Source organism: Sturnira hondurensis, unplaced genomic scaffold (assembly GCF_014824575.4).
Source record: "Sturnira hondurensis isolate 20B ecotype Veracruz unplaced genomic scaffold, ASM1482457v3 Scaffold0019006, whole genome shotgun sequence".
Taxonomy (NCBI): Eukaryota; Metazoa; Chordata; class Mammalia; order Chiroptera; family Phyllostomidae; genus Sturnira; species Sturnira hondurensis.
In genome coordinates this window covers 10,450,153-10,475,878 of record NW_028091637.1, presented here as the reverse complement: position 1 = coordinate 10,475,878, position 25,726 = coordinate 10,450,153, and the positions used below count along the sequence as shown (strand labels likewise).

The window sequence follows — 25,726 nt, the reverse complement described above, 5'->3', positions numbered from 1 at the left end:
TGATTTATGGGGTTGTAGATTTACATGATGCTCCCTCGTCCTCGAGTGCAGCTGAAGCATCGTATCCTAAATGCTTCTAAAACTGTCCACCCAGTCCACCTAATAGAAGTACTGCTAGTCACGGGAAAAATGACACCTTGTCTTTGCTGTTTGACTTCACAAACTCTGGACTCCTCAGTCCGGGGGTGGGGGTTGCTAGGAAGGATCAGCTCCCATAAAGACAACAAAAGTGGACAGCACTGGCAGAAACTAGATCCGTCGCCTTACTGGAGTTTAGATAATGGGTCTTGAATTTAGGAAATTGTTTTGCTCAGATTGATCTACCACAGATTATAGCAATAAAACCCTCTGACATAAGCATTGCAATGGTTTATCCATTTTTATATTTTGAGTTACAAAGGTGCCAACACTTTACTGATCGGAGTTTTAAGTGTGTATGACTTCTGAATAGTTCTGGTGTAACTTGATTTCTAAGATTTTAAAATAAACTTGGAAAAAATCACACCCATTCTACATGCATCCATTCATTATTTTTAATCAATTATAAATAACCTAAGCCTATTCAATTCTATTGCTTTAAGGTCCCCCAAATTCTGTGAGATGACGTGATTAGCTTTTCTCCTATAATAAAACTGTGCTGTAGCATACACCAGAGCTTAGAGTTTCCCACCAGGCAGCACAAACTCTGAGTCGACTTTGTTTTTGGTCCCCAAAAGCATATACGGCAAGTTGACAGAAACAGAGGCGAAGACCCTGCTCCACCCAGTTTAGAGTCCTTATTTCTTTGGTGTCTCATGGAAACTTCTTAACGTGCCTTCACGTAAGTCTCTACATATAAAACTATCAGGTATTATGAATTTGCAGTATAGTCACTGATGCAGTTGCTATTTAATCTTCAAAGTGGAAAAATCCTGCTAATCAAAATGGAATCACTGTGAATTAAAGTAGGCCACTGTCTTAAGTATCAGGTAGAAAATCAACAGCCTGTTTTTTCTGCCCAATTTGTGCTAACACTGATGGACTGTCTGCGCAATGCTGACAAGGCCAGGGACAGAACCTCTGTTCCCTGGGAAGGTGCACCCACCTCTTTAAGAAACCGGGTTTCACCAGGTTTCTTGCACGGCCCTGGCTGCATGGAGACGCCCCTGCCATGTGGTTCCTGGCACAAGGCGTTGATTTGATTGCTTGGCAGCAGAATCAAGGTGAAAACCATCACCTACAGAAGTTACTGCGATCCCTACAGAAGTCTTTTACCTGCAAATGCCTTTCCCAATGGAGAACCAACAGATGGCGGTGATGGTGGAGAAGGTGGGGAAGACTCAGGTCTCCTGGAGTTGGGCCCACGCAGCCACTGTCAGAGAATGACACAGCACCTGCACAGCCGATGTCCGCCTCCTCCCACTGCTGTCGGGGGGGTGACGGGCGCAAAGTAGGCATGGACTTTGACATGAGGGAGCTGAGCCTGGAAACAGAAGGAAAAGGTGGAATAATCTTCACACTGATACTTTGGGGATTGTAGGCATAAACCTAGAAAAACCTGTAGTTCTCCATGTAGAATGGCTTCACTTTTACTATTAGGCAAATAGTTAAAGAAATCCTGTTGCCCTGGCTGGTTTGGCTCAGTGGATTGAGCACGGGCCTGTGAACCAAAGAATCACGGTTCAATTCCCAGTCGGGGCACGTGCCTGGGTTGCGGGCCGGTTCCCAGCGGGGAGCGCACGAGGGGCAGCCATACATTGATGTTTCTCTCCCTAACACTTCCCCTCTAAAGATTAAATAAATAAAATTTAAAAAAAGAAAAAAATCCTATTTACGTAAAAGCACCTTCTAAAGACAGGAACATGGATTTATACTGCGTCTGCCCATGGGTCATTACCAGCCCTGTATGCAAAGTTAAATATTTTAAAGCGTATTCAAGAAAGTTACATTCTATAAGGCACTGTCATGGAAAAGTTAGCCAAGACCACATTCGACCTCCTAGTGGGAATGACCTGCAGCCCTTTTCCTTGTAAAGGTGCTCATTACACAACTGTGGAACCCGTTCTGGAGGCTGAATCTTCCAGGGTGGGGTCTAATTAAGGGAATTTTGAAGTCTAAGGAGGTACTTGTGTAATATCAGTTTGAGTAATTGGGGGCTTAGAACAACGTAGAATGTGGGCGGTTTTTTATTACTTGTGGAGAGACAAGAAGGGAGAGAGAGACACTGACTTGTTCCACTTACTTATACATCTCAGGGAGGATGTTGGTTCTTACTGGATCTGTTGACTCCTGCCACACTTACCCGCATCCGCTTAATGCCTGCGCGGGTGACCTGCTGACAGTCATACAGCTCCAGGCGCTCCAGGCCACGGCAGTTTTCCAGGTGTTCCAGGGCCACGTCTGTGACGAGGAGGCAGTTGTCCAGTTCCAGGACTCGCAGTCTTTCGTGGCCACAGGTGCTGTTGCTCAGGTGCAAGATGCCGTCATCTGTGATGAGCTCACAGTGGGACAGACTCTGCGACAGGAGGAGATGAACATGTTTACCAGACCCTCATTCCAAGGCTCACAACCTAGGCAAGGCAGCAGGGCTGGCTTGTGCAGGGTCCCAGAGCAGCCGCTTGTCAACGGGAAGATCAGATGCTCGTGGTCCACAGGCCGTTGGTTTGCTGTGGCTGGGCAGTGGTTTCTCCCCCACTCTGACCATGAAATTAGAATTACAGGGCATGGTCTGGTTCAAGATGGCAAAGGAAGAGGATCCTGAACTTGCCTCCCGTGAACACAAATCCACAGCTATGTGGAGAACAATGTCCTCTACAAAACCTGACATGCGAGCCCTGGCTAGTGTGGCTCAGTGTACTGAGCGCGGGCTGTGAACCAAAAGGTCACTGACTCAAATCCCAGTCAGGGCACGTGCCTGGGTTGCGAGCCAGGTCCCCAGTGGGGGCCATGTGAGAGGCAACCACAGATTGATGTTTCTCTTCCTCTATTTCTCCTTCCCTTCCCCTCAATCAATCAATCAATCAATAAAATATTTGTAATTAAAAAAAAAAAACCTGGCATGCGGAGCAACCCCTACATGTGGGTGAAGGCCCACACCAACTTGGGTAGGAGAGGCTGGGACACAGTGCTGCGATCCACAGCTGGAGGTGCTCAAGGAGGGGTTAGAATCCCACATCATGTGCTGACTTTGACTTTGAGGCCTATACCTGAGAGGCCCCCAAAAGAACTACCTCAGAATACTGACAGGCTCAAGGCCACAAGACCACAGCAGTCTGAGAAACAGGTCTCAAAGGCTTGCACCTTGGCTTCACCAGCACATCAGTCAGTCAAGGGGCACCAGGACAAATGAAGGAGAGGCTCATTTATTTGCTTGGAGCACCACCCTGAGGGGTGGATGTCTGTTTATACACCCATTTGAGGGTCTTCTGGGGTGCTGTCTGGTGAGGGAGACTAGAGGTGCCATCTTCGTGCACTACTGCCTTGCTCTGGCCGGAGGGTGCCATTTAAACTTAGGGGCTTTTTTCCTTTCCTGCTGGGACTGTATCTCTCCTCCCCCCCTGCCTCTCTCCAGCTGGTGTGCACCCTCTTGGCACCCCCCTGCCTCTGCCTCTCTCCAGCTGGTGTGCACCCTCTTGGCACCCCTCTGCCTCTCCAGCTGGTGTGCACCCTCTTCGCACCCCCCTGCCTCTCTGCCTCTCCAGCTGGTGTGCACCCTCTTTGGACCCCTCTGCCTCTCCAGCTGGTGTGCACCCTCTTTGCACCCCCCTGCCTCTGCCTCTCCAGCTGGTGTGCACCCTCTTGGCACCCCCTGCCACACTGAAGAGCGCCTTTATCTCTTGAAGGGAAGCTTTTACACGTGTCTGGTGTCCAGGTCCCTCCTGTAGCTGCCACCAGGGGACACCTACATCTCTTGTCCCTGGTGGCCAGTGGGGCTTACATGGGTAGGTCCCACAGGACTGTAACCAATAGAGAGAGAGTTCTTAAAACAGCTGCCACCTCAAGGGCCCAGTAAGAGCCCACAGACCCAGGAAGCTTAGTCCTTCTGTGAAGGAGGCCTGTTAGCAGATCATCGTAGCTGCAGCCCAAGGAGCTGTATGGCAGCGGTCCCCTCTCTGCCATACAGCAGATGCCTGGGCTGGGGCCGTGCTCGCTGGGGCCGAAGCAGTTAGGCCAGAGAAAGAAAAGGCATCCAAACTGGAATGGAGTAAAACTCACTCTTTACAAAGGACATACATATACAGAAAATCCTAAGGACTCCTCCACCAAAAAAACTTAAATGAATTCAGTAAAGTTGCAGTATACAAGATCAGTATATAAAAATCATATCTATAGGTTAATAAACTTATCAGAAGGAAATTAAGAAAGCAATCCCATTTACATCTTCATGAAAAAGAATAAAATACCTAGAAATAAGTTTAAGCAGGATACGAAAGGCCTGCACTCCGAAAACCATGAGACATGGGTGAAAGAGACTGTAGGCACACATTCCATGCTGGGAAATTACTATTGTTAAAACAGTCATATCACCCAAGCAGCCTGCAGCTTCAGTGCAATCCCTACCAAACTCCAATGGCATTTTTCACAAACAATCCTAAATTTGTGTGCAACGACAAAGGACTCTGGTAAGTCAAAACAGTCTTGAACAAAGCTGGAGGCACATGCTCCCAGACTGCGAACTATATTGCAACATTATAATCAAAACAATGTGGGACTTCCAGCCAAGATGGAGGCGTAGGTGGAAACACTGTGCCTCCTTGCACAACCAAGTTTAAAGACAACAAAGTTTTAGTAACAAAAACGCAACCAAAACACAGAAAATTGAACTGTACGGAAGTCCGACAACAATGAACTGTTCAGCCAGACTGATAAACCAGGCAGAGGAGTGAGCAGTGAGACAGACCACACTGGCCCCAGCAACGGGAAGCAGCAGAGGGGACTGACATTACCCCTCTCTGACCCCGCCCCCACATACAGCATCAAAACCCAGCAACTGGGTCACCCTGCCCTGGTGAACACCTAAGGCTCCACACCTCATGTAACAGGCGCGAACAGACCAAAATATTATGGCTCAAACAAGAACAGATCAAAGCCCCAGAGCCAATACTTCTAAGCGACAAAGAGAATGAAGAAACAAAAATTCAAAAAAACTAGGAGAGGTTTAGGAACCTCCAGGACATCTTTAAACATTCCAACATCTGACTTATAGGGGTACCAGAAGGGGAAGAGGAAGAGCAACAAGTGGAAAACTTATCTGAACAAATAATAAAAGAGAACTTCCCCAGTCTGGCAAAGGAAATAGACTTCCAGGAAATCCAGGAAGCTCAGAGAGTCCCAAAGAAGTTGGACCCAAGAAGGAACACACCAAGGCACACCATAATTACATTAGCCAAGACTAAAATGAAGGAGAGAAGCCTAGAAGCAGCAAGAGATAAGGGGACAGTCACCTACAAAGGAGTTCCCATCAGACTGTCAGCGGATTTCTCAAAAGAGACCTTACAGGCAAGAAGGGGCTGGAAAGAAGTATTCCAAGTCATGAAATCCAAAGACCTACATCCAAGATTGCTCTATCCAGCAAAGCTTTCATTTAGAATGGAAGGGCAGATAAAGTGCTTCTAAGATAAGGTCAAGTTCAAGGAGTTCATCATCACCAAGCCCTTATTATATGAAATGTTAAAGGGACTTATCTAAGATAAAGAAGTTTAAAAATATGAACAGTGAAAGGACAGCAAACTCACAGTTATTAACAACCACTCCTAAAACAAAAGCAAACCAAGAGGACAGCTAGATCAGGAGCAGAACCACAGAAATGGAGATCACATGGAGGGTTAGCAACAGGGGAGTGGGGGGAGGAGAAGGGGGGAGAAGGTACAGAGAATAAGTAGCATAGACGGTATGTAGAAAATAGATAGGGGGGAAGGCAAGAATAGTAGGGGAAATATAAAATCTAAAGAACTTGTGACACATGGACATAAACTTAAAGGGGGGGAATGGTGGGGGAGGGATGTGCAGGGTGGAGGGGAATGAAGGGGGGGAATTGGACAACTGTAATGGCATAATCAATAAAATATATTTTTAAGAAAACAAAAAAGAAAAGGTAAAGCTTCCACAGCCACCAGAACATTCATTGACAAACATACAATTAATTTTAGTGATGTCAAACTTGTCTTACATCAACAATCGTCTACTCACATTAATGTCCTGATTAAATACCACAATGCAAAATACTCACACATTAAGTAAAAGAATTCCAGCTAGTAAACATGACATGGACATTTGTAAGATATAGTTGATATATGTATACACATTGTGTTCTCAGGTAACAGGAGGAAAAATGTAGCACAGTTTTCTAAAGGCACTATCATTTAAACATAACCCTGGTGTACTCAAAATAGAATTCAAGTTTACAAAAAAAAATGCGGTACTGGCATACAAACAGACACCTATTGGAATGGCTGTTATCAAACAGACAAGAAGTAAAAGTGTTGAAGATGTGGAGAAAAGGGAACCCTTGTGCATTATTGGTGGGAATGTAAAGTGGTGCGGTTACTATCAAAACCAGGAGGAGGTTCCTCAAAAAAATTAGTAACAACTATTAGATGATCCAACAATTCCACTGTTGTGTATGTATGTGAAGAAAATGAACATGTCAGTTTAAAGAAGCCAGAGGCACTGCCGTGTTCACTGCGGCATTCCTTACAACAGGCTCGATGTGGAAACAGCCTCCGTGTCCACCGCTGGCTAACTGGGTCAAGACAGTGTAAGACAGACTCCACACACAAACTCGGCCACAAAAAAGGAACTCCTGCATCTGTGACCACATGGATGGGCCTTGAGGGCATTATGCCCAGTGAAATAGAGAAGGATTAACACCTTATGATCTCACCTGGAAGCAGAACAATGTGGGAGTTAAGACTTCACTGGAACTACAAAGTTACCATAATATGCAGATGGGAAACAGGTTAGTCAGAGAACCCGGATACAGGTAGATTCCTGACAACTCTGAAATCTGACCCTGGGGTCTTAGAAGTCCCACAGCTGTCCAAAGGCCAGAGGGAATGTAGAAATAAGGGAACTTGGTGGGGAGAGTAAAGAGTAACTCAAGGCCAAAAGGTGCTTGAATGATGTTATCAAACTCTACCCTCCAAGGACAGAGTCCGTTTCAAAGACAGAGAAGGCTGGCTTACAACAAATCGTGTGCTCAGGGCTGGGAAGACCAGGCCCTGTGGTGGTCAGGAGGTCTCAGGTCTCCAAGCAGCTGTGTAACTGGGCCTCAATTTGTTCCACTAATAAAGTGGGGACGTCCACAGTGGGTCACTCAGGGTTATGGAGGGGTGGAACGAGACACTGTCCAGTGAGTGGGTGAGGCAGCACAGTCCCAGGCTGGCTCAGTGAACCCGATCCCATCCCTACTCCAGGCTCCTGGCGTGAAATGTGCGCATGAGAGTCAGTGTGACTTCTCACTGCTCAACTTTGGGTCTTTCAATACATTCTATTTATTAGTATTTATTATGTAGTATATACCTGTATATGGAAAAGAAATTGTACCTATATACATATGCACAGATATGAAATGCAAACATAACAAAGCCGGGAGCATCCTCCTCCCTGATCTCAAACTGTGTTACAAAGTTCGAGTAATCAGTCTTCTGTCTTAGGTGCTGTCACTGTAGCGTGCTAATTTTCACTCCACCTGACACGATGAACAGGAACTCGCGTGCAGTGGTAAGGATGTGGGTCCCTCTATTTAGGTTCACATCCTAAAACGAAAGCAGTGACATTTCAATACCCTGCCTCCTGTGTTAACCCAACCAAGAGACCGTTGAAACCAAGAATGATGACACTTTTATGGAAAGGAAACCAGACCCTTGTGGCGAGGCCTTTCCATCCCTAACAGAAGAAAAGGTCACAGAAACAGACTCACCAGGGCTTGCAGTTTAGGGCAGTGGATGGAGAGCTGGACGAGGGTGCTGTCGGTGATCTGGAGAGAGATGCACTGCGTCAGTGTGGCTTCCACAGCGGAACTTAGCACCTAATGATGGCTTCTGAGCCCGGGGATCAAGAGGGAATTAAAAACGCATCCCAAGCCCGCTCTGCTCAGGCAGGGACGAAGCACCTCTTTTCATCAGCAACCTCAACTCTGCCCCCTCCTGCAGAAGCGTTCTTTGGTCTCTTCTCTGTTCCCTACGGGGGCCTAGGGACTGGGAACAAAGAGACAGGGCAAAGAGGGTCTCTGGGATTCTATGCAGTCACCCCACCACTGAGAGTGCAAGCTTATTTCTCTAAGTTCTGTGAAAATACGAGTCTTTTCTATGTTTGGCAAAACACAGAGCTATGCTGACCACCTCAGCCGTACTCTCCGATGGCTGAGAACAGACCGAAGTTCACACATTCCACAGCCATGGCCCCCGTGCCAGGGCCACAAGGGGTCCACTCACCAGGATGCATTCTTCAAGATCCATCTTCTCCAGGTCATGGCAATTCTGAAAGAGTCCACAGGCACCCCTCAGCACGGGTCAGTGGTGAGGGCGGCCCTGGTGGCCTGCCCCGTGACACCCTCCGAGCACTGGCCCCGTATCCTTGTTCTCTTCCATTAGGAAATGTGTCCTGTTCCGAAAGAGACCCAGGTGGCCAGCAGGAGCCCTTTGAATCACACTCATTTTGGAAATGGGGACAGGGCTGCCCTGGACTGCATTTCCTTCTCTCACCCAGGAGAGGCGGTTGCCTACACCTTCAGATACCAGCTGCAGAGGAGGTTCTTAAAGGACAAGGCGGGGGGGGGGGGGGGGGGGGGGGGGGCCCNGGGGGTGCTGGGCCACAGCCTGGGCAGGTGAGGGCAGGGACAGAAGAAAGTGTATTGGCCTCCCCAGGCGGACAAGGGTTCCTGACACAGGCCAGAGGGGGCCCCAAGGGGGTCCGCATGTGCAGGGCAACGTGGAAGATGGAGCAGAGGCGGAGCACAGCCCAGCTGGGGGAGCTGAGGAGAGGCTGAGCTGGGTGTGGATGCGGCAGGGCACGGCCTGGGAAGGAGGCTCCTCTACTGCAGCCCCTCCTGACCACAGAGAGAAGTCTTGCCCACTACCGACCCTCCCCAGGGCCTCCCTAGCTTCCCACCACCTGGGAAAGTGCAAGGCACACCCAAGGACTATTCTGCATGGCCCCGGTCACTTCTGAAGGTAGTTCTCTGCATACTCCGAAACCCCTCCAAGTCGCTTTGACTGAGGGAGGCGAGTTAGAGCTGGGCTTTATTTTATAAAGCCCCCACCTTACCCGAGCGAGAAGTGTAAAGCCCGCGTCGGTCAAATGGGAACACCGGGCAGCCTCCAAAATCCTGGGATGCAGAGTGGGGGAGAAGAGAGTAGCGACTGTTAGCGGTGGAAACACTCTGTGGCACACCCTTGTCTGGTCGCGCCCTCAGGGCTGTAAATGCAAATGATGGCCCCACGGGACAGACAGGAGAACGAGGCTTAGGGAGGAACATGACCTGCCCTCAGTCCCACAGTCCCATCCGAAATTCCGGGGTAAATCCAGGGGTCTTCCCACAATACCAGTACATTGTTGCTGCTGCTGTTTTTAAATAGTTTTCCAGTGTTTGCTGACTTTTAAACACAATTAAAATGAGCTTTTACTGAACAAAATTACCTTGATAAGTACTGCACTTACTGAAATTCTCAGTTACTATATAAGGAGAATTAAAAAATTTACAGCCAATGAAAGAGTTAAAAAAAAGTTAATTCTCAATACCTGTGTCAACAAGGATGGATACCATATATATTTAATAATTATATATAGGACATATGTACATATAATTATATATATAATTTTGACTTTCTGACCAGTTTTAACCACACAGATACCTTTTACTATGCAGAAACATCAGAATTATCTGGAACCTTCCTTACCAGTAAGAAAAATGGGCAAAAGACAAAAGTAGACAATCCTTAAAAGATATGTAACTGATATAAGCATGAAAAATGGATCAGTTTCACTGGCAAATAAAAAATACTACAATATAGTAAAGGGGTTAAGATTGCTGGTTCTGAAGTCGAACTCAGCAAGTTCAAGTCCCAGTTTTAATTCTTACTCAGATGATCCAGGACAAATCACGTGATTGGGGAGGGGGGTGGGGAGCCTGAGATTCTCCCCTAAGAAACAAGTGGAAGTAACAGTGCTTCCCTCCTAGGGACGCAGTGAGGATTAAGTGAGATACTGCTTATCAAAGGGCCTAACACGAAGCCTAGAGTTCAACCGCGGTTAGTGATGACTAATATTTCGTTGCCATTACTGGAGATTTAACATTCACAGAATTATGTGGAGAATCAGAAAATAAATCATTATTTATTAAAACAAAACTTTGCTTCCTGCTAGGGGATGATAAACATGTCAGTTGGAATGCCCCTGCCCCACCCCTCCCCCAATTCTGCCCATTTAGCCGCTGGTGTAGAGGCAGAAACATGACATCTGGATGCAGGGCTATCACCCTGCTGACGATCAGGTCACTCGGATCAAGCCACGATCAGGTCACGTGACAGGACAAAGCAAACCGGGCAGAGTGGGCACTAAATGTGTGCAGCCCATCAAGACACCCCGGTTTAGACTCCCTAAAGTCTAAACATTCAGCACTACCCCTACGTCCCAGAATGAACTGGATGCCACATGCCCCCCTCGACCCACCCGATAACCACGGCCTCCTCCCCCAGCACTGATGCCACCAGCTCGCCAGACTTCCTCCTCCCCCAGGAAGCCCTCCAGGTCAGCCCCACCACATTATGAATAGCAAAGCAAGGCACAGTGACTCACTGAAGTCTTGGGCAGTTCAAAGCCAGGGCTGTGAGGGAGGCATCCGTGAGGTTGCTGCAGCCGGAGAGGCAGAGCGCCTGCAGCCGGTGGCAGCCCCGGCAAATCTGCACCACGCCTTCATCTGTAATGCGCTGGAAACCAAACGGGAGAGGAGGGTCAGAGGGCGCCAGCACCCTGAAAGGGAGCGGCAGGAACACGGGGACCTGTGTGGCTCCTCAGCTTCAGTCGCGGGTCCCCAACACTAGGTTCCAGCAATTTAAACAAGGTGAGGTGATGTACACGGCAGGTGTGTATTTAAGTTACTTCTGCGCAGCTGAGAAGCAGAGCACCACCAAGGACAGTGATGCGTACTGTAAAATTCTATTTCCCTTCCCAGGTTCACTGCATATTTTTTCAAGAAAAATTCATAAAATTTTATTAAAAATATGATTAAAGAAAGAGCTCATGAGACTTGACTAAGTGACATATTAATTTTTGGTTGAATTCTATAGATGAATGCTTTAGTTACCTGCCACATAAATCCTAAATGTCTAGAGTATTTCCTCAAATATTTATAAAACAGCAAAGCTAAGTAAATCACTAAATCACTGGTAAGTGAACATTCAAAATAATATCATTATTTAAATGTATTAATTTGCATGGAAGTAAACATGCACCTTTATGTCACACTAAGTCACGGCCAGGGCAAGCTCAAGGCGCTGTGTGGAGCGGTGCGGCCCCTGAGGTCGCTGTGTGTCCGGAAGAGCTTCCCCTTTGCCCTCCATTCTAAAGCTCTGTGATTCAGTCACTAAGTGCCGCATGCGAGGGGTTTCTCTTATTTTCTCAAAACGGACGCTCGCCTTGAGAAACCCGGTAGGAGGCGGACAGCATTCTCCCCAGTGACTCATATTTACAAGGGCAGCGAAGCGGGAACGCCAGCTTTTCTGAGACTGCTGCTCTGAGGAGAGTTACACCTTGCTCTGGCCCTTTGTCTTCAAAGCATTTGCGTATCTGTCATTCCTTTTTATTCGGAGACACCGTGACGTTTATAAGTAGAACACTGAGACCTTACCACGAATTGTGCCGGTTCCTGATAGCCTAAAATAACCCGAGCCCCGATGCACATCCTCTGTAGGAGAAACGTCAGCGGCTTTGCACTGGCCCGTCTGCTCAGGTGGCCGTGTTGCACCTTGTGGCAGACGGGCAGATCACAGGAGGACACCGGAGAAGACCCGCCCGGGGTGCGTCGGCGGGGCCCCTGGCAGCAGGCCCCTGAGGGGGCAAACCCGGGGCAGGAGGGGCGCACAGGAAAGGCACGTTACTTACCGAGCAGGACTGTAAGTTGAGGCTCACGAGCTCGTGGCAGTAATTCTGAATGTGTTTGAGGGCTTCGTCTTCTAACTGGGTGGACAGAGGAAATGAGGGGTGGGGCCAGGTGAGGGAGCCGGGGGACACCAGGGAAAACGCCGCAGCAAGTGCCCGACGAAGGGCCCGCACCCAGCTTTAGACAAAGGGTAGCCGCACCCAGCCGAGCCCACCCCATACCTGCGTGCAGCCCCTCAGCAGCAGTGCTTTCAGGCCTCGACAGCCGCGCACCAGGGCCTCCACGCCATCCTTCGTGATCTGATCGCACCAAGACAGGTTCAGGTACTCCAGGCTGCGGCAGCCCTCACTGCGAGAACGAGAAGCAGAACCACACATGCGCAGTCTATCCCGAGGAGGCGTTACTACCGATCCTGAGTTTAGCAAACCACCAGTGATTCCAGGGAGAGAGAACCTCCGGGGCCTGTGCAAGCCGCCAACTTCCTGCTCCCGGGGGACCATCAGAAGGGCTTCGGACACATCAACATGTTCTCGGCTTTGGGTATTTCCCTCGACCACAAACAGCAGGTACTCTTACCTGATCCCCTTTAAGGAGCCGTTGGTAATGGACACGCAGGAGGTCAGATCCAGGTGTTTCAGCTTGGAGCAGAACCTGCTGAGGCTGTAGCACGTGCTGAAAGAGAGCAGAGGCACTAAAGACATTTTCAACCATGTTTCGCTCCTCTCCGTCTCCCCGTAGCCAATTAGTCACCAAACGAATTTTCATTACTTACCTGTCGGTGATTTTTGTGCAGCCATTGAGGTTTAAATGTTCGATGTTTCGGCAGTTCTGAGCAAAGGTCCTGAAATGAGAAAACATTTAAAAACTCCCTGCAAGTTGCTGGGTAGCCACTAGAGGGCATGAGTAACCATTCACATTTAGCACGGTGCCCCTCGAAATTTTATTCTATTGGGCAAACAACCCTTAACAAGAGATCTACTCACTTAACAGAATTTTAAGTGGACAATATATTATTGCTGACTACAGGTACTAGGGCTCCTCAAACTTTAATGCTTCCACGAAGAAGCTGGCGTTCCGGTCCCCGTGCAAAGCACGGCTGCTCTGGGGACCTCTCTTCAAAGAGCAAAGTCCTAGAGCAGCGACTCTCAACCTTTCCCACCTCATGGCACACACAAACTGATCACTACAGCTCCATGGCACACCAAAAAATATTTTTTGCTGATCTGACAACAAATAGGTATAATTTGGATTCATTCTCAGCGAACAGCTACTGTTGTGTTGGCCGTGGTCATTTTTTATTTCACAGTCTATGGGAAAAGAGGCTGGTGCCCCGACTAGTCAGGCACTGCACGTTGTGAAAGCCCGGGGCACACGGCTGTGCCACCGCACACTGTGGAAACCCCTGCTCGGCACTGACTACGGATCAGTCTGAACTCTCTTCATCCACACTTTGTGGTCCACTAAGAAGCAAGGCCCAGCCCCTGTTAACCTCCCTTTAAAGAAAAGTCCGTGGGAAGTAAGAAGTCCGCATCCCTCCTGGGCTGTGCCATGTTGTCGCGTGGTGCCCTGCAGCCTTTCTGGAAAAGCCACCTCTGGCCATTGATGGGGTGGGTCGTTGATCAGTATCAAGAACTGGCCACTCACTGGGGAAGACACTGAGTAATGAGGGGCAGCTCCTTCAATGCTCTGTGGGTTGGTGGCAAGGCCAGAAGCAGAAAATTCGACATCTCCTACTTGCCACTTAATTCTTAACCTATCAGCTAGGTTTTCTGCATTTTCTGCATTTTCCTAAAATTCAGTTTCAACATATCTTATAAGACTGAGCCCTGACTCTTCCATGCATTACCCAAACCTCTCCAAAAGCTGCACTTGTGCCAGATGTCACTCTATCTGTGACATCCTTCTGCCCCGTGGCAGCACAGGGAAAGGAACCAAGCTAGAGCCGGACAGGATCCCTGAGTTGAGGATGTGAAGCCAAAAGTCTCTGACCAAGGCAGTTAGAGTTATCAGAAAAGAATGACCTTTACAAGGAAAGAAATTCAGAGATCTGCAGAGGGATCCCCTCCAACAAGGACTAGAGGGGCAGTAGCCAGAGCTTTCCAGGAGCCAGGAACAAGGCCTATCCCCGCCCCCAAGAGTGTCCGATGTCACCCTTCAGGGGGCATGGGGCAAGGTAATGACAAGGATCTTGCTTCAGGGGTGGGGTACAATTAGCCCTTGGCCAAATGCTACTTTGGTCCAAACTAACAAATTTTGAAAACAAAATCTGAAAGGAACGAGGTCCAAGTAACTCAAGTACTTCAGAACAAAACTCAAGAATATTTTCAGAAATACAAAAATATCTGCACCCAAAGTAAAATTTACAATGCCTGGCATTGAACAAAAAAGTACCCTGCACTCAAAGACAGAAAATATGTCTTCTCCACGACGAGGAGCAAGTTCAGTCCATCAAGGCTGACCTCCAAACTGACCCAGACACCAGAAACAGCAGACAAAGGCAGTAAAAGTTATTACAAATGTCCTCTGTGGACTAGAATTCTACAAAGCTAAAGATGAAGCATGCTATGTTTAAAAACATGTTATACAGAGACATGAAAGATATTTTTAAATATTTTATTTATTCATTTTCAGAGAGAGGGGAAGAGAAAAAGAAAGAGAGGGAGAGAACATCAGTGTGCCTCTGACGTGGCCCCCACTGGGAACCTGGCCTGCAACCCAGGCATGTGCCCTGACTGGGAATCGAACCAGCAACCCTTTGCTTCACAAGCCTGCTCAATCCCCTGAGCTACACCAGCCAGGGCTGAAAGATATTTTTTAAAGCCCCAACTTAAAACATTTAAGTATGAAAAGCACAGTGGCAGAGAGAGAAACTGGCTGCATGGGATGAGGAGCAGATTCGACACCGGGGGAGAAACAACAGGTGAGCTCCTAGGAACAGCGATGGAAATGTCTAAGAGGAAACATGGAGACAAAGGTCAAAGGAGTCACACCAGATAAAGTAGACTCTCTGATCACAATAGAATTAAATAGCCATCAATAATGTAAAAATCTGGAACATGTCCAAATATTTGGAAACATCTGGAGAATACATTTCTAAATAAGCCATGGGTCAACAAAGAAATCAAAAGGTAAAGAGAATGCATTTTGAACTAAAAAACGCAAACACCATTAGAATTTCTGATATGCTACTACATCAGCACTTTCAGTGAAATTCATAGCACCAATCTTCTACATTAGTAAAGAAACAAAAATTCTCAAGTCCATGACTTCAGCTTCCACCTTAAGAAACTAAAAAAAGCCCTGGCTGGTGTGGCTCAGTGGATTGAGCACGGGCCTGCAAGCTAAATGACTGTGGTTCGATTCCCAGTCAGGGCACATGCCTGGGTTGCAGGCCAGTTCCCAGCAGGGAATGCACAAAAGGCAACCACACATTGATGTTTCTCTCCCTCTCTCCTTTCCTTCCCCTCTAAAGATAAATAAATAAAATCTTTTAAAAAAAGAAACTAAAAAAAGATGACCAAATGAAACCCAAAGTAAACAAAAGAAAGTAAATAATAAATATCAGAATGGAAATCAATGAAGTAAATAATAATAATAATAATAATAATAATAATAATAAAATACCAATGAAACCCAAAGCTAAGTCTTTGCAAATACGAATAAAACTAGTAAGTCTCTAGCCAGAGAGACCAGGGGAAAAAAAGACAAAAATTAACAATCTCAGAGGAATTTACTCATTTTTTGCTCTTCTGAAATGCATTATTAATGCCAGTAAAAAATTCAGACTATATAAATTTCAATTATATAATCATTGTAATTTTTATTAAAAATGACAACAACATTAATATGGTAAAAATAAAACCATATTAGGAATAAAGAGAGGAGATACCACTGTAGATATTGATTAAAATGATAAGAGGGTATTATAAACTTTATGCCAATAAATTCAAGAAGTCAGATGAAATGGACAAAATCTTTAAAAGACAGAAACTACAGCAAAGCTTAACTCAAGAAAAAACAGAAGACTGAAGAGTTGTGTGTATATTAAAGAAGTAGAACTTGTGCCCTGACTGGTGATGCTCAGTGGATTGGGTGCCGGCCTGCACACCATAGGTTTCCAGTTCAGTTCCGTTTGGGGCACACGCCTGGGGTGTGGGCCAGGTCCCCCACTAGGGGTGTGTGGGAGGCAACCAATCAATGTTTCTCTCCCTCTCCTCCCTCCCTGTACCCTCTCTGTAAAAATATAAATCTTTTTTAAAAAGAGGGAAAGAAATAGAATTTGTAGTTTAAACCATTCCACAAAAGAAACATGCAGGCCCAAATAACCTCAATGATGAATTCTACCAAACATTTAAGAAAAATAACCAATAGGAATTATACATAAATGCTCCCCAAAAAGCTGAAGAGGAGGAAACACCTCCCAATTGGTTTTATGAAGCCAGTATTATCTTGGTAACTAAATCAAACCAAAAAAAATCATAAGAAAACCACAAAACAACATCCCTTATCAACATAGATACAAAAAAAATAAAATTTTAGTGAGTCCATAACATATAAAAAATATAATACACAATGACTACAGTAAGATTAATATGAGGGATGGAAGGTTGGTTTAGCATTCAAAAATTAACCAATGTAATTCACCATACTAACAAAGAAAAACCTATGATAATCTAAAATATGCAGAAAAAGCATTTGACAAAATCTACCATCTACTCTGAAAAACTGCAAACTAGGAATAGAAGAAAATCTTCTCAATTTGATGATCATTGAACAAATAATCTATAGCTAACATTGTACTTAATTCTTAATACATTCCCCCTAAGACTGAGAACTGGCTAGGATGCCTATTTCCATTTTTATTCAACACCATACTAGAGATTCCAGCCAGTGCAATCAGACAAGAATAAGAAAAAGCACTGATTAGAAACAAAGAAGAAAAACTTTCTTCATTCACGGGTAACACAGTTGTCTACACAGAAAATCCAAAGCCATCAACAAAACAGCTACTAAAACTAAAGAGTATATTAAAGTTGCAGGATAAAAGATCACTATAAAAACCAAAAGTATTTCTATTTACTAACAATAAGCAACCCAAACTGAAGTTGAAAACAGTAATATTTACAGTAACATTTCATAAACCTTAGGGATAAATACAAGGAAAGAAGTGCACTGCCTGCCCACTGAAAACCACAGAGCACGCCGAGAGAGATGTCAGTGCACCACCAGGTGCGGGGAGACACCCTGCGGTCGTGGGAGGGGATGCTCAGGCGGTTTCAGTGTCAAGTCTCCCCAAACCGACCTCTGGATTCAACACCATTCTAATCAAGACTCCGACAAGGTTTCTTGTAGAAACTGACAAGGTAATTATATAATTTATATGGAAATGGAATGGATCTAGGAGAGCTAAAACAGTTTTGAAAAAGAACAAAGTTAGAAGATTAATATTCCCTGATTTCAAGACTTATTATAAAGCTACAGTTATCAAGACAGTGTGGTTTGGTGTGAAGATAGACAAGTAGATCAATGAAAACTAGAAACAGTACACTGACAGTCCCACTATTATCTGGACAACTGATTTCCAACAAAGGCACAAAGGCAATTCAGTGGAGAAAAGGTGGTCATTTCAACATATGGTGTGAGAACTGGACACCAGAGGCAAAAAAAAAAAAAAAGAAAAGAATTTCAATCCCTGTCTCACACCATCTACAAAAACCAATTCAAAATACATCATAGGTCTAAACTACAAAACTCCTAGAAACACAGGAGAAAACCTTTACGGCCTTGGGTTAGACAAAGATATCACATATACCACCAAATGCATTGATTCATAAAAGAAAGGAATTGATAACTTGAACTTCATCAAGATTAAAAACTTATCTTCAAAAGACAGTTAAAAAAATAGAAAGATAAGTCACAGACTAGGGGGAAATATTTGCAAAATACGTATCTGACAAAGGACTTGTACCCAGAACATATTCAGAACTCTCAAAATTCAGTGTAAGACAAGAAACAACCTAATGAAAAAAACAGCAGAATATTTGAACAGACATTTCAGCAAAGAAAATGTACAGATAGCAAAAAATTGCTAAATAGCACATAAAATGCTCAATAACATAATAACATAAAAATGCTCAATAGCACTCATTATTAGAGAAAACAAAATGAACACCATGAGACACCACTGCCTATCTCTCAGAACGGTCAACGGTAGGAGGACCTACTGTTGGAGGACCAGTGCTGACGGGCAGGCGGGCGGAGGAGCCAGAAGCATCACCCACTCCTGATGGGGATGTAAAACATACAAAACAATCATGGAAAATAGTTTGGAGGCTTCTTAAGAATTAGACACGTAACTTCCGAGGGATCTAGCCATTCCACCCCTAGTTACATCCCCAAGAGAAATAGAAACACGTGACATTCAGTCTTGTACACAGATGCTCATAGCAGCTCTACTGAAAACTGGAAAGAATCTAAGTGTTCATAGACAGATGGAGGAATAACTGAACTGTAGTATATCCATACTCAGCAAAAAAAGGAATGAATTATTGAGATACTCAAAACAATTATGCTGAATGAGAGAGATCAGGCAAAAAAGAATACATACTGAATAATTACATATAAAATTTTAGAAAATGCCAACTAACCTACAGGGTCAGAGAGCAGAGGAATGGATGCCTAGAGATGGGGCAAAGACAGGGCGGGAGGAAGGGAGGAATCAGAAGGGTATGTGGGGAAACTTGTGGGACCCACCTCCATCATCGCGACTACAGTGTTGGTTTCATAGGTATATACACGAATGCTGAAACTCATCAAACTGTACTCTGCCAATATGCACAGTTATCGTGTATGAGCTATATCTCAAAAGAGCTGTTAAAAATCCATAGGACTTCACATACAAGGATGGAGCAGGAGTTAGAGAGAACATACACCCAAGATCCCACTACCACTCGGATTTTAATCTGTTTTGATCACTACCGTTTGTCTCCTTTGCCTGTATCAGTACTTGGTGTAGTACATGCTCAGTGAACATTTACAAATGAAGAGCCCCCCTCCTACCAAAACAGTATATATACAGGGGCAGAGGTCAAGGCTAATTCTAGGTGATTGTAATAAAAAACTGGAGGCATGACAAAATTCTTTCTGAGTCGTAATTCTGCTTATTATTTCTCACAGTAGTCTGGTCTCATATCAGAAACTTACACAGATGTTAACTTAGGCTTCTGCTCTAAACTCAGGGCAAGCCAATGAACATGCTTAGCCTTGCAGGGTGGTTTTGCTAGTGTATGTGGCCTCACTCCAATTGACAAGAGTATCTGTCTTTGATATTCCTCACTGACAATCCAAATCACATGTATGTTACTTTCCACTACATTTATTTTAGTTCCTACTAAAATAAACGGAACCCCTATTAGACTCTACTGTAAATTATCTCAGGCCCTGTTTGGTTCATTTAAGCCTTCTGTCAAAATAGACTCAACCTTTTCCACAGGTTTACAAAGCTTTAGAAGCAGCAAAAAATTTGGTCTGATGATCTCAATTTGATTTTTTTAAAAAATCACTTTGTTCCATAACATTTAAAGAGAGTGTTTTGATCCTTAAAAGATGTTATGAGTCAGTTTTCTTAGCAACAGTGTAGCAGATGTTTCAGTGACAAGTTCTACTGTCTACAGTCTCTACACACTGCACGTTCTCCCTGGCGGCCTGCAATGGTGTACACTGTAGTAATACTCAGTCTGCAAAGGACAAAGACTAGGGGGCAGCGTGTGTCCTGATTAGCCGACCTCAAACTATACCAGAAACCCCAGGACAAGGACAAAAAAGTTTTAATTATGTCTTGTCTCCATAAAAGCTCAAAGCACATTAACCCTGGATGGACAACATTTCCAATAAATAATGGCTCACCAGTAAGGGGTGGGCATGCATATATATTTAGTTGGGTAGGGTACATTGCTAACTATAATAAAAGGAACGTGAAAATAACATCCCATGGTGGGTACACAAAATTCCAGGTTATGCTAAGGAAGTTATGGGAAGAATTATTTTATTAGTAGAATGTTTATAAACAGGCAGCCACTATTAGGAGAAGGAAAGTAGGAAGAAGGGAAAGCAAAGAAGGGAACAGAAGACAGAGGCACTAATATTACAGTGTTATCACGTGCCAGGCGCTTCATACATGTGGTTTCACGTGATACTCTTGACATTCCTGCACAGGTGCTGTAACGGCTTTCACCTTGCAGAGGACACTGCACTCAGGGAGGGGAAGTAACTCCTCCCAAGGTCACGTCCTGTCCTGAACAGCAGCAGAGCGCAATTTCTAATCCAGGCCCGCTGACTCCAAAGTCAAAGTTCTCTCATGACTCTGTGCCCATTTCCACAGAAAGAATTCCACCGAAGGAAAGCACACAACACGCGGGGTTCAGTTTTGCTGGTGCACAGGCCGGCCCGGCCTGAAGGAGCGGCTGCGGTCCGACTTACTTCAAGGAGGAGTCCCCAACTCCAATGCAGCCCCGCAGGCTGAGCTTGCGCAGGAACCCGCCACATCGCTTGGAGATGTTCTCCACCACGCGACCCTGGAATCGAGAGTTGGAAAGAAACACTGTTCATGCTGCTTATCTGACAGACGGAATACTCTTCCAGGTGTAAGAGAAGGGATTCTGGAACGTTTCTCCAATCCCCGACCTGTCCCTGAAGCATGAAGGGGCCGCACACACTGAAAAATGTTTTCAATTAAAGCATTATTTTTTAAGTGCATTATTTTTTGAAAGCCAAAACTCTGAAGGCAGGCCTCCCTGGCTCATAGCCCCTCCACCACCTACAAGGCTTTGTCAGGTCAGCTGCGGAAACCCAGGGCTGCCAGGCAGAGATCAAACACAATGTTGCTTCAACAAAGAAATTCTATTGCAACTAAACATTATCACTCTAAAAGTCTGAAAATGTATCATAAAAGTTTCTCCTCATCCTCCCTGGCAATCGCCTGTTTCAGTGCATTTGTCCTGAAGGAGCACGGGGGAGGAAAAGGGCGACTGCCCGTGGATGAAGCACTTTCTCTATTTCGGACTCGATTTTAACACTGTCTTGTACCTCCTGTGGCTCATTTTACACCCACTACAGCATCCTGGCCCCCCGCTTTACATTCAAGGGAAGAGGGAGCATGTCTGGAACATGTATTTTTGACATCTGAAGTTAAGTTTTTAAAATGCCTTCCAAAAAGTTGTATAGTTTGGAAGAGGCATCAAAGAAATCTGAGGCGACAATACAAACCACAGAAAAAGAGAAAAAAAATCTTGCAAAAATTTTTTAAAGCCATGACTGTCCACTGGCCAATAGAAAATACTATAGTTTGGGGATGGTAACATTCTCCTCAATTTCACAAAGTAAACACAGGGACTAAAGATCCAGAGATCATCACTTTGAAGAGGAATTACCCACATGAGCATGTCTGGGTGGGACACCGTTACCACCGCTGCATTTAAATCTGGCAAGAGCACTGGAGAACTCCTAATTCAGGGACCACAGTCCGAACCAGGGACTGGAACTTATCTTTCCAGGGCAGGTGTGATGCCCTGAAGTCCCCAACCCCGCTTCCAGCTCAGAGCGCCCGAGAAGAAACCAACCGTTGGAAACCCCACACTCAGCCCCATCTGCTGGAGGCACTCTGCCCACCGGCTGGAGCCTGGACCAGAGACTCTGCTGCAGCCAGTAACCTAGAGCAGGGGGCAGATGGCCTCCACAACGGCTGCTAGCTCTTCTAGGGAACACCAGGTCAAGTAACTCACAGGAAACTGTTGGGCCCATTTCGGTTTTACATGCATTCATTTCCTCATCCACTGAAAAAGACAGCAAACTTACGATTTGGTAAAAACACTGCAGGAACACGCTGTATGTGTCAATGAATCAAAATGCAATCCCACTGCTGTAACTGTAGTTGGCTAAACCAGAACGAGATTTTCCTAACGCTGGGTAGATGCTAAACTTCAGAATCTCCAAGTCCTTAAAACAGCACTAAATTATTACAGACAATTATGACGGGCAATGTTCTTTGTTAATTCCCTCTTTGGGGGCAGGTTAGAAATTGGACTTCAACATTAAAGTTTTTTTAAATAAATTTTTCTCATTTGGTGGTTTACCTCTCTTAAAGGGAGATACACATATTTCCAGATAAAGACACCAGAATCCTGGGACTATAAAAGGCTTTAAAGATTATTTTATAGAAAATAAAACTGAGGCGCTGAGAAGTTAAATGGCTGAAGTGGCCGAGCTGGCGCAACACCCCGGTGACACCTCCGGCCTCACCCCTCCTCCAGCCCCGGCTTCTGTCAAATCTCCAATCTCGACGGTGAATTGCAAGTCCCACTGGACCTTTCCGATCAAAAAATACTTGTCAACCATCTGCTGCTATTAAAGCACTGAAGCAGGTGTTAGCGAGGCAGGTGTGAGACTTTAAAGAGCTGAGGGGTGAAACTCAGATTATAAATACCAACACGGCGGACGAGCAACCTATGACTGATACAGAGCAAAGTAAAACACAGGCAGAATTTTGGTCTCGATGTATGAAAATACCTTCCAGGTTTTCTCCCTCTCCGTTCTACCTGGCCAGCTTCATATTGAATCTACGTGCAACAAAATAAAAAGGCAGGAAGGACTGAGCAGTGCACGGATCTTTTAAAAAGTCTTTTGTGTAAAACAAGGTGAACTTACCTCTACATCTGTTTGAAAGTTAAAAAGGTCTATTCTCTGCCAGTTGCTTCCATCCAGGGCTAAGACGTTCCACGCCTGGGAGGTGGGCGCAAAAGGCCCGGGATTGGGGTGGAAGAGGAACATTTATTGAGACCATTAAAGAAAGTCTGATTCAACCTTTGTATTTTCAAACTTTTCTCCTTGATACACATTAAGCTGATCATCAAATACGGAATCATACAATGCTGGGTTATATTAAATATAAAAGATGACACTTTCATTTTTAACTGTTTACTTGAACTAAAATCCATCCTCATTCTAATAAAACTTGAAATTTACTGATTAAAAATCTGGTTAATACCCTACCTTGGAAATCTGTGCGCATCGGCACAAAGTTACTATATCCAAGAAGGAAAATATTCTGGGAAGAAAGGGGGAAAAACAAAAAATGAGATGGGGTTAACATTTCAGGACATGTGTAACTTGAAAGATATAGTCTAATGCTCCATCTGGATATATCACACGTTTTTTTCAAGATCCTTCAATTTGCAATACACAAGTATGCTGTAATTTCACATACTACTGAGAAATATTAAATGTTTGCATGTTCCCAAGCTGTTTTAGACATACTACACAAACCCCTTAAAACAGAACTTCTCAAACTTTTACTTCCTTTGTTCTAGGCATGGACATGAGACAAACCATAATGTGTTCTTCTCAGAGACCAATGTGAATGTCCCAGGAACTGTGCCCGCTGAGAGCTCAATTCGTCTAACTCTCGTGCCCTGAACGCACAGCACAAACCCCTCTTTGGGTGGAAGATGCTCTAACCAGGCTCAGGTACCTGAACCTCAGACAGCATGGCCAAGAACAGCTCGATGATAAAATCCATTCGGGCAGAAAGATGGAGCTCAAAGTCTGTAAGTGACCAGTTTTTTGTGTGAGCAAAAGCCAAGAAGCCAGGGAAGATGGGAAAAAGAAGGAAAAAGAACAGCAGAGAGAAACAAACGAAAACCTTAGCTGGCATCGGTAATGCCCCTAAAGAAAGCAGGAGCTGTCTCGGCCGGGGTCTGAGCCAGGCCTGACGTTGTGGCAGTGGAGATGAGTCACTGATGATGGTGGAGTGACAGATAGCTAGCTGCCTGTGCCTCAGTCCTGTGCAGTCGCAGCTGAAGACAAACATCATCTTTGCTATGAGAAGACAGGTGGATGGGATGAGATCAGGGATAATAATAGGATCTTAATTCCTGCAGCCCCAGAAGGTAATACGAGAGTCTGCTCTGTGTGTGGGAGGAAAGAAGGTGGAGAAGGCAAACAGCCACCTGCAAGTTCTTCAGAATTCTTCAAAGACAACAACCAGCGGTGAGCTGAAAAACCACGCGCTCCGGAAGAATAGTAATAAAACAGCAGAGAGTTGTATCCTATGGCAATGCACTCACAAGCAGCGCCACAAGGCTGGCATTAGCATAAACACCATTCTTAACGAGGCTCTAATCGTCTCCCAGTAAAAAGCAAAGGACAGACACTGCACTGACCTTAAAAGACTCAGGACAACTCTGTACACAGGAAAATGCTAGTGGCTGAAAGTCTGTACTCAAATACATACATAAACACATTTCAGGGTGTCTGCACACCCACACGGCCTCTGTGGGAGCCCATCTTGCCCCACCCGCAAGCGCTCCCGCCTCAGGTGTCCTCGTTCTGTGCCACACGACCATTCCGCAGTGAGCCACGACTTGCTGTCAGCTCCACAGCAGAACCATATTTCACGCCAGGTTGGGTTCCACGGTACAAGCTGAAGGTGAAAAGGGGTTGGCTAAGTTTTCCTGGACAATCCCTTGCGAATGTGCCACCTCGGAAACCACAGGCTCTATCACCTCTTGAAAGTGTAACAGTAACAACAGTTAACATTGAGTGTGTACTTACTGAGTGCTAGCCACAGTGTATGCTGGTCATTTAACGGTCACAACAATGCGGTCCCCAATTTACAGGGAAGGACACTGAGGGTGGAGGGGCTAAGTGACCTGCCCAGACCACAGAGACGGGAAGAACGGAGCTACAATTGGAACCCAGGTAGTCTGGCTTGAGAGCCCGAGTGCATGGCCACTCTGCAAACCACCTTGAAGTTGAATGCAGCTTCCCCTTGGGACTGGACAAGGTGCCGTTTCCTCAACTGGGCAGCAGGTGCAGGGGTCTGTGCACTGACAACATCTACCTGTAAATGCTAGGACCACACGGACCAAAGCAAAAGGCTCACACGTTCCGACACACGGGGGACCCAACAGGCGGACACAAGTCCACTTTCCTCATCTCAGGCTTACTACCCCATGTCATGGTTATTGAATGAAGAATAGATCGACTTCAGTATTTACATTATTTTCCCTCTCCCCAAGGCCCCCATGATTCCATGTGGTTGAATTTGGACCCCAAAACGCCAACCTGCAGCCTATGCCAAATTCCTGAGTCACGTTTCAATGAATAAAGTACATGCCCTGAGTGGCACAACCCGGGACCCCAGCAGCAGAAACAGAGACAGCTGCTGGAGTTAGGGCAGTGCAGTACTGAATTCTAGCCCTTCCAGACCATTTCCTCCTAGAAATGCCTTCCTAACTCAAAGGATGATAACTTCAGCTTTAGTTAGGAAAGCACGACAATGGAACTTGGTTATCAACACACACACACAGGGGCATACAGAGCAGGTGTACTCGTGGGCCTGGTATCCTGCTCCCTTGGTCTGCATGCCTACCTCTGTGGAATACGAGCATTTTAATTATGAAGCTTTGTACCAAGTCCTGATGCCTGGCAACTGAGTCCTTCAACTCTGTTCTTATTCGTCAAGACTATCTTGGTTATTGCTGGCTATTCTTGGCTCTTTAAACTTCTACTTATGTTTTAGAATCAGCATGTCAATTTCCACAAGAAAATCTGATGCACTTTTTCCTGGGACTTCACGGAAGCTGAAGGAGA

General features: G+C 45.5%; 1 protein-coding gene across 3 annotated transcripts in view; it reads right to left on the bottom strand.

Annotated features, from left to right (window-relative positions):
• Window positions 1-711: 711 nt before the first annotated feature.
• FBXL2 (F-box and leucine rich repeat protein 2) overlaps window positions 712-25,726 on the bottom strand; it is a 40,316-nt gene continuing 15,301 nt past the window's right edge. Inside the window, exons 3-15 of one of the 3 annotated variants that reach the window (XM_037070851.1) lie at window positions 23,126-23,180; window positions 22,781-22,855; window positions 20,558-20,652; window positions 12,852-12,920; window positions 12,656-12,751; window positions 12,301-12,427; window positions 12,082-12,156; window positions 10,777-10,907; window positions 9,247-9,307; window positions 8,415-8,459; window positions 7,901-7,957; window positions 2,282-2,494; window positions 712-1,462 (exon numbers count right to left, since the gene is read on the bottom strand). In XM_037070851.1, coding sequence (XP_036926746.1) covers window positions 1,355-1,462; window positions 2,282-2,494; window positions 7,901-7,957; window positions 8,415-8,459; window positions 9,247-9,307; window positions 10,777-10,907; window positions 12,082-12,156; window positions 12,301-12,427; window positions 12,656-12,751; window positions 12,852-12,920; window positions 20,558-20,652; window positions 22,781-22,855; window positions 23,126-23,180 — 1,207 coding nt within the window. In that variant the 3' untranslated portion in view covers window positions 712-1,354. Of the gene's footprint in view, window positions 1,463-2,281; window positions 2,495-7,900; window positions 7,958-8,414; window positions 8,460-9,246; window positions 9,308-10,776; window positions 10,908-12,081; window positions 12,157-12,300; window positions 12,428-12,655; window positions 12,771-12,851; window positions 12,921-20,557; window positions 20,653-22,780; window positions 22,856-23,125; window positions 23,181-25,726 lie in introns of those variants that run through there. The other 2 variants (XM_037070850.1, XM_037070852.1) reach the window with 2 other exon arrangements.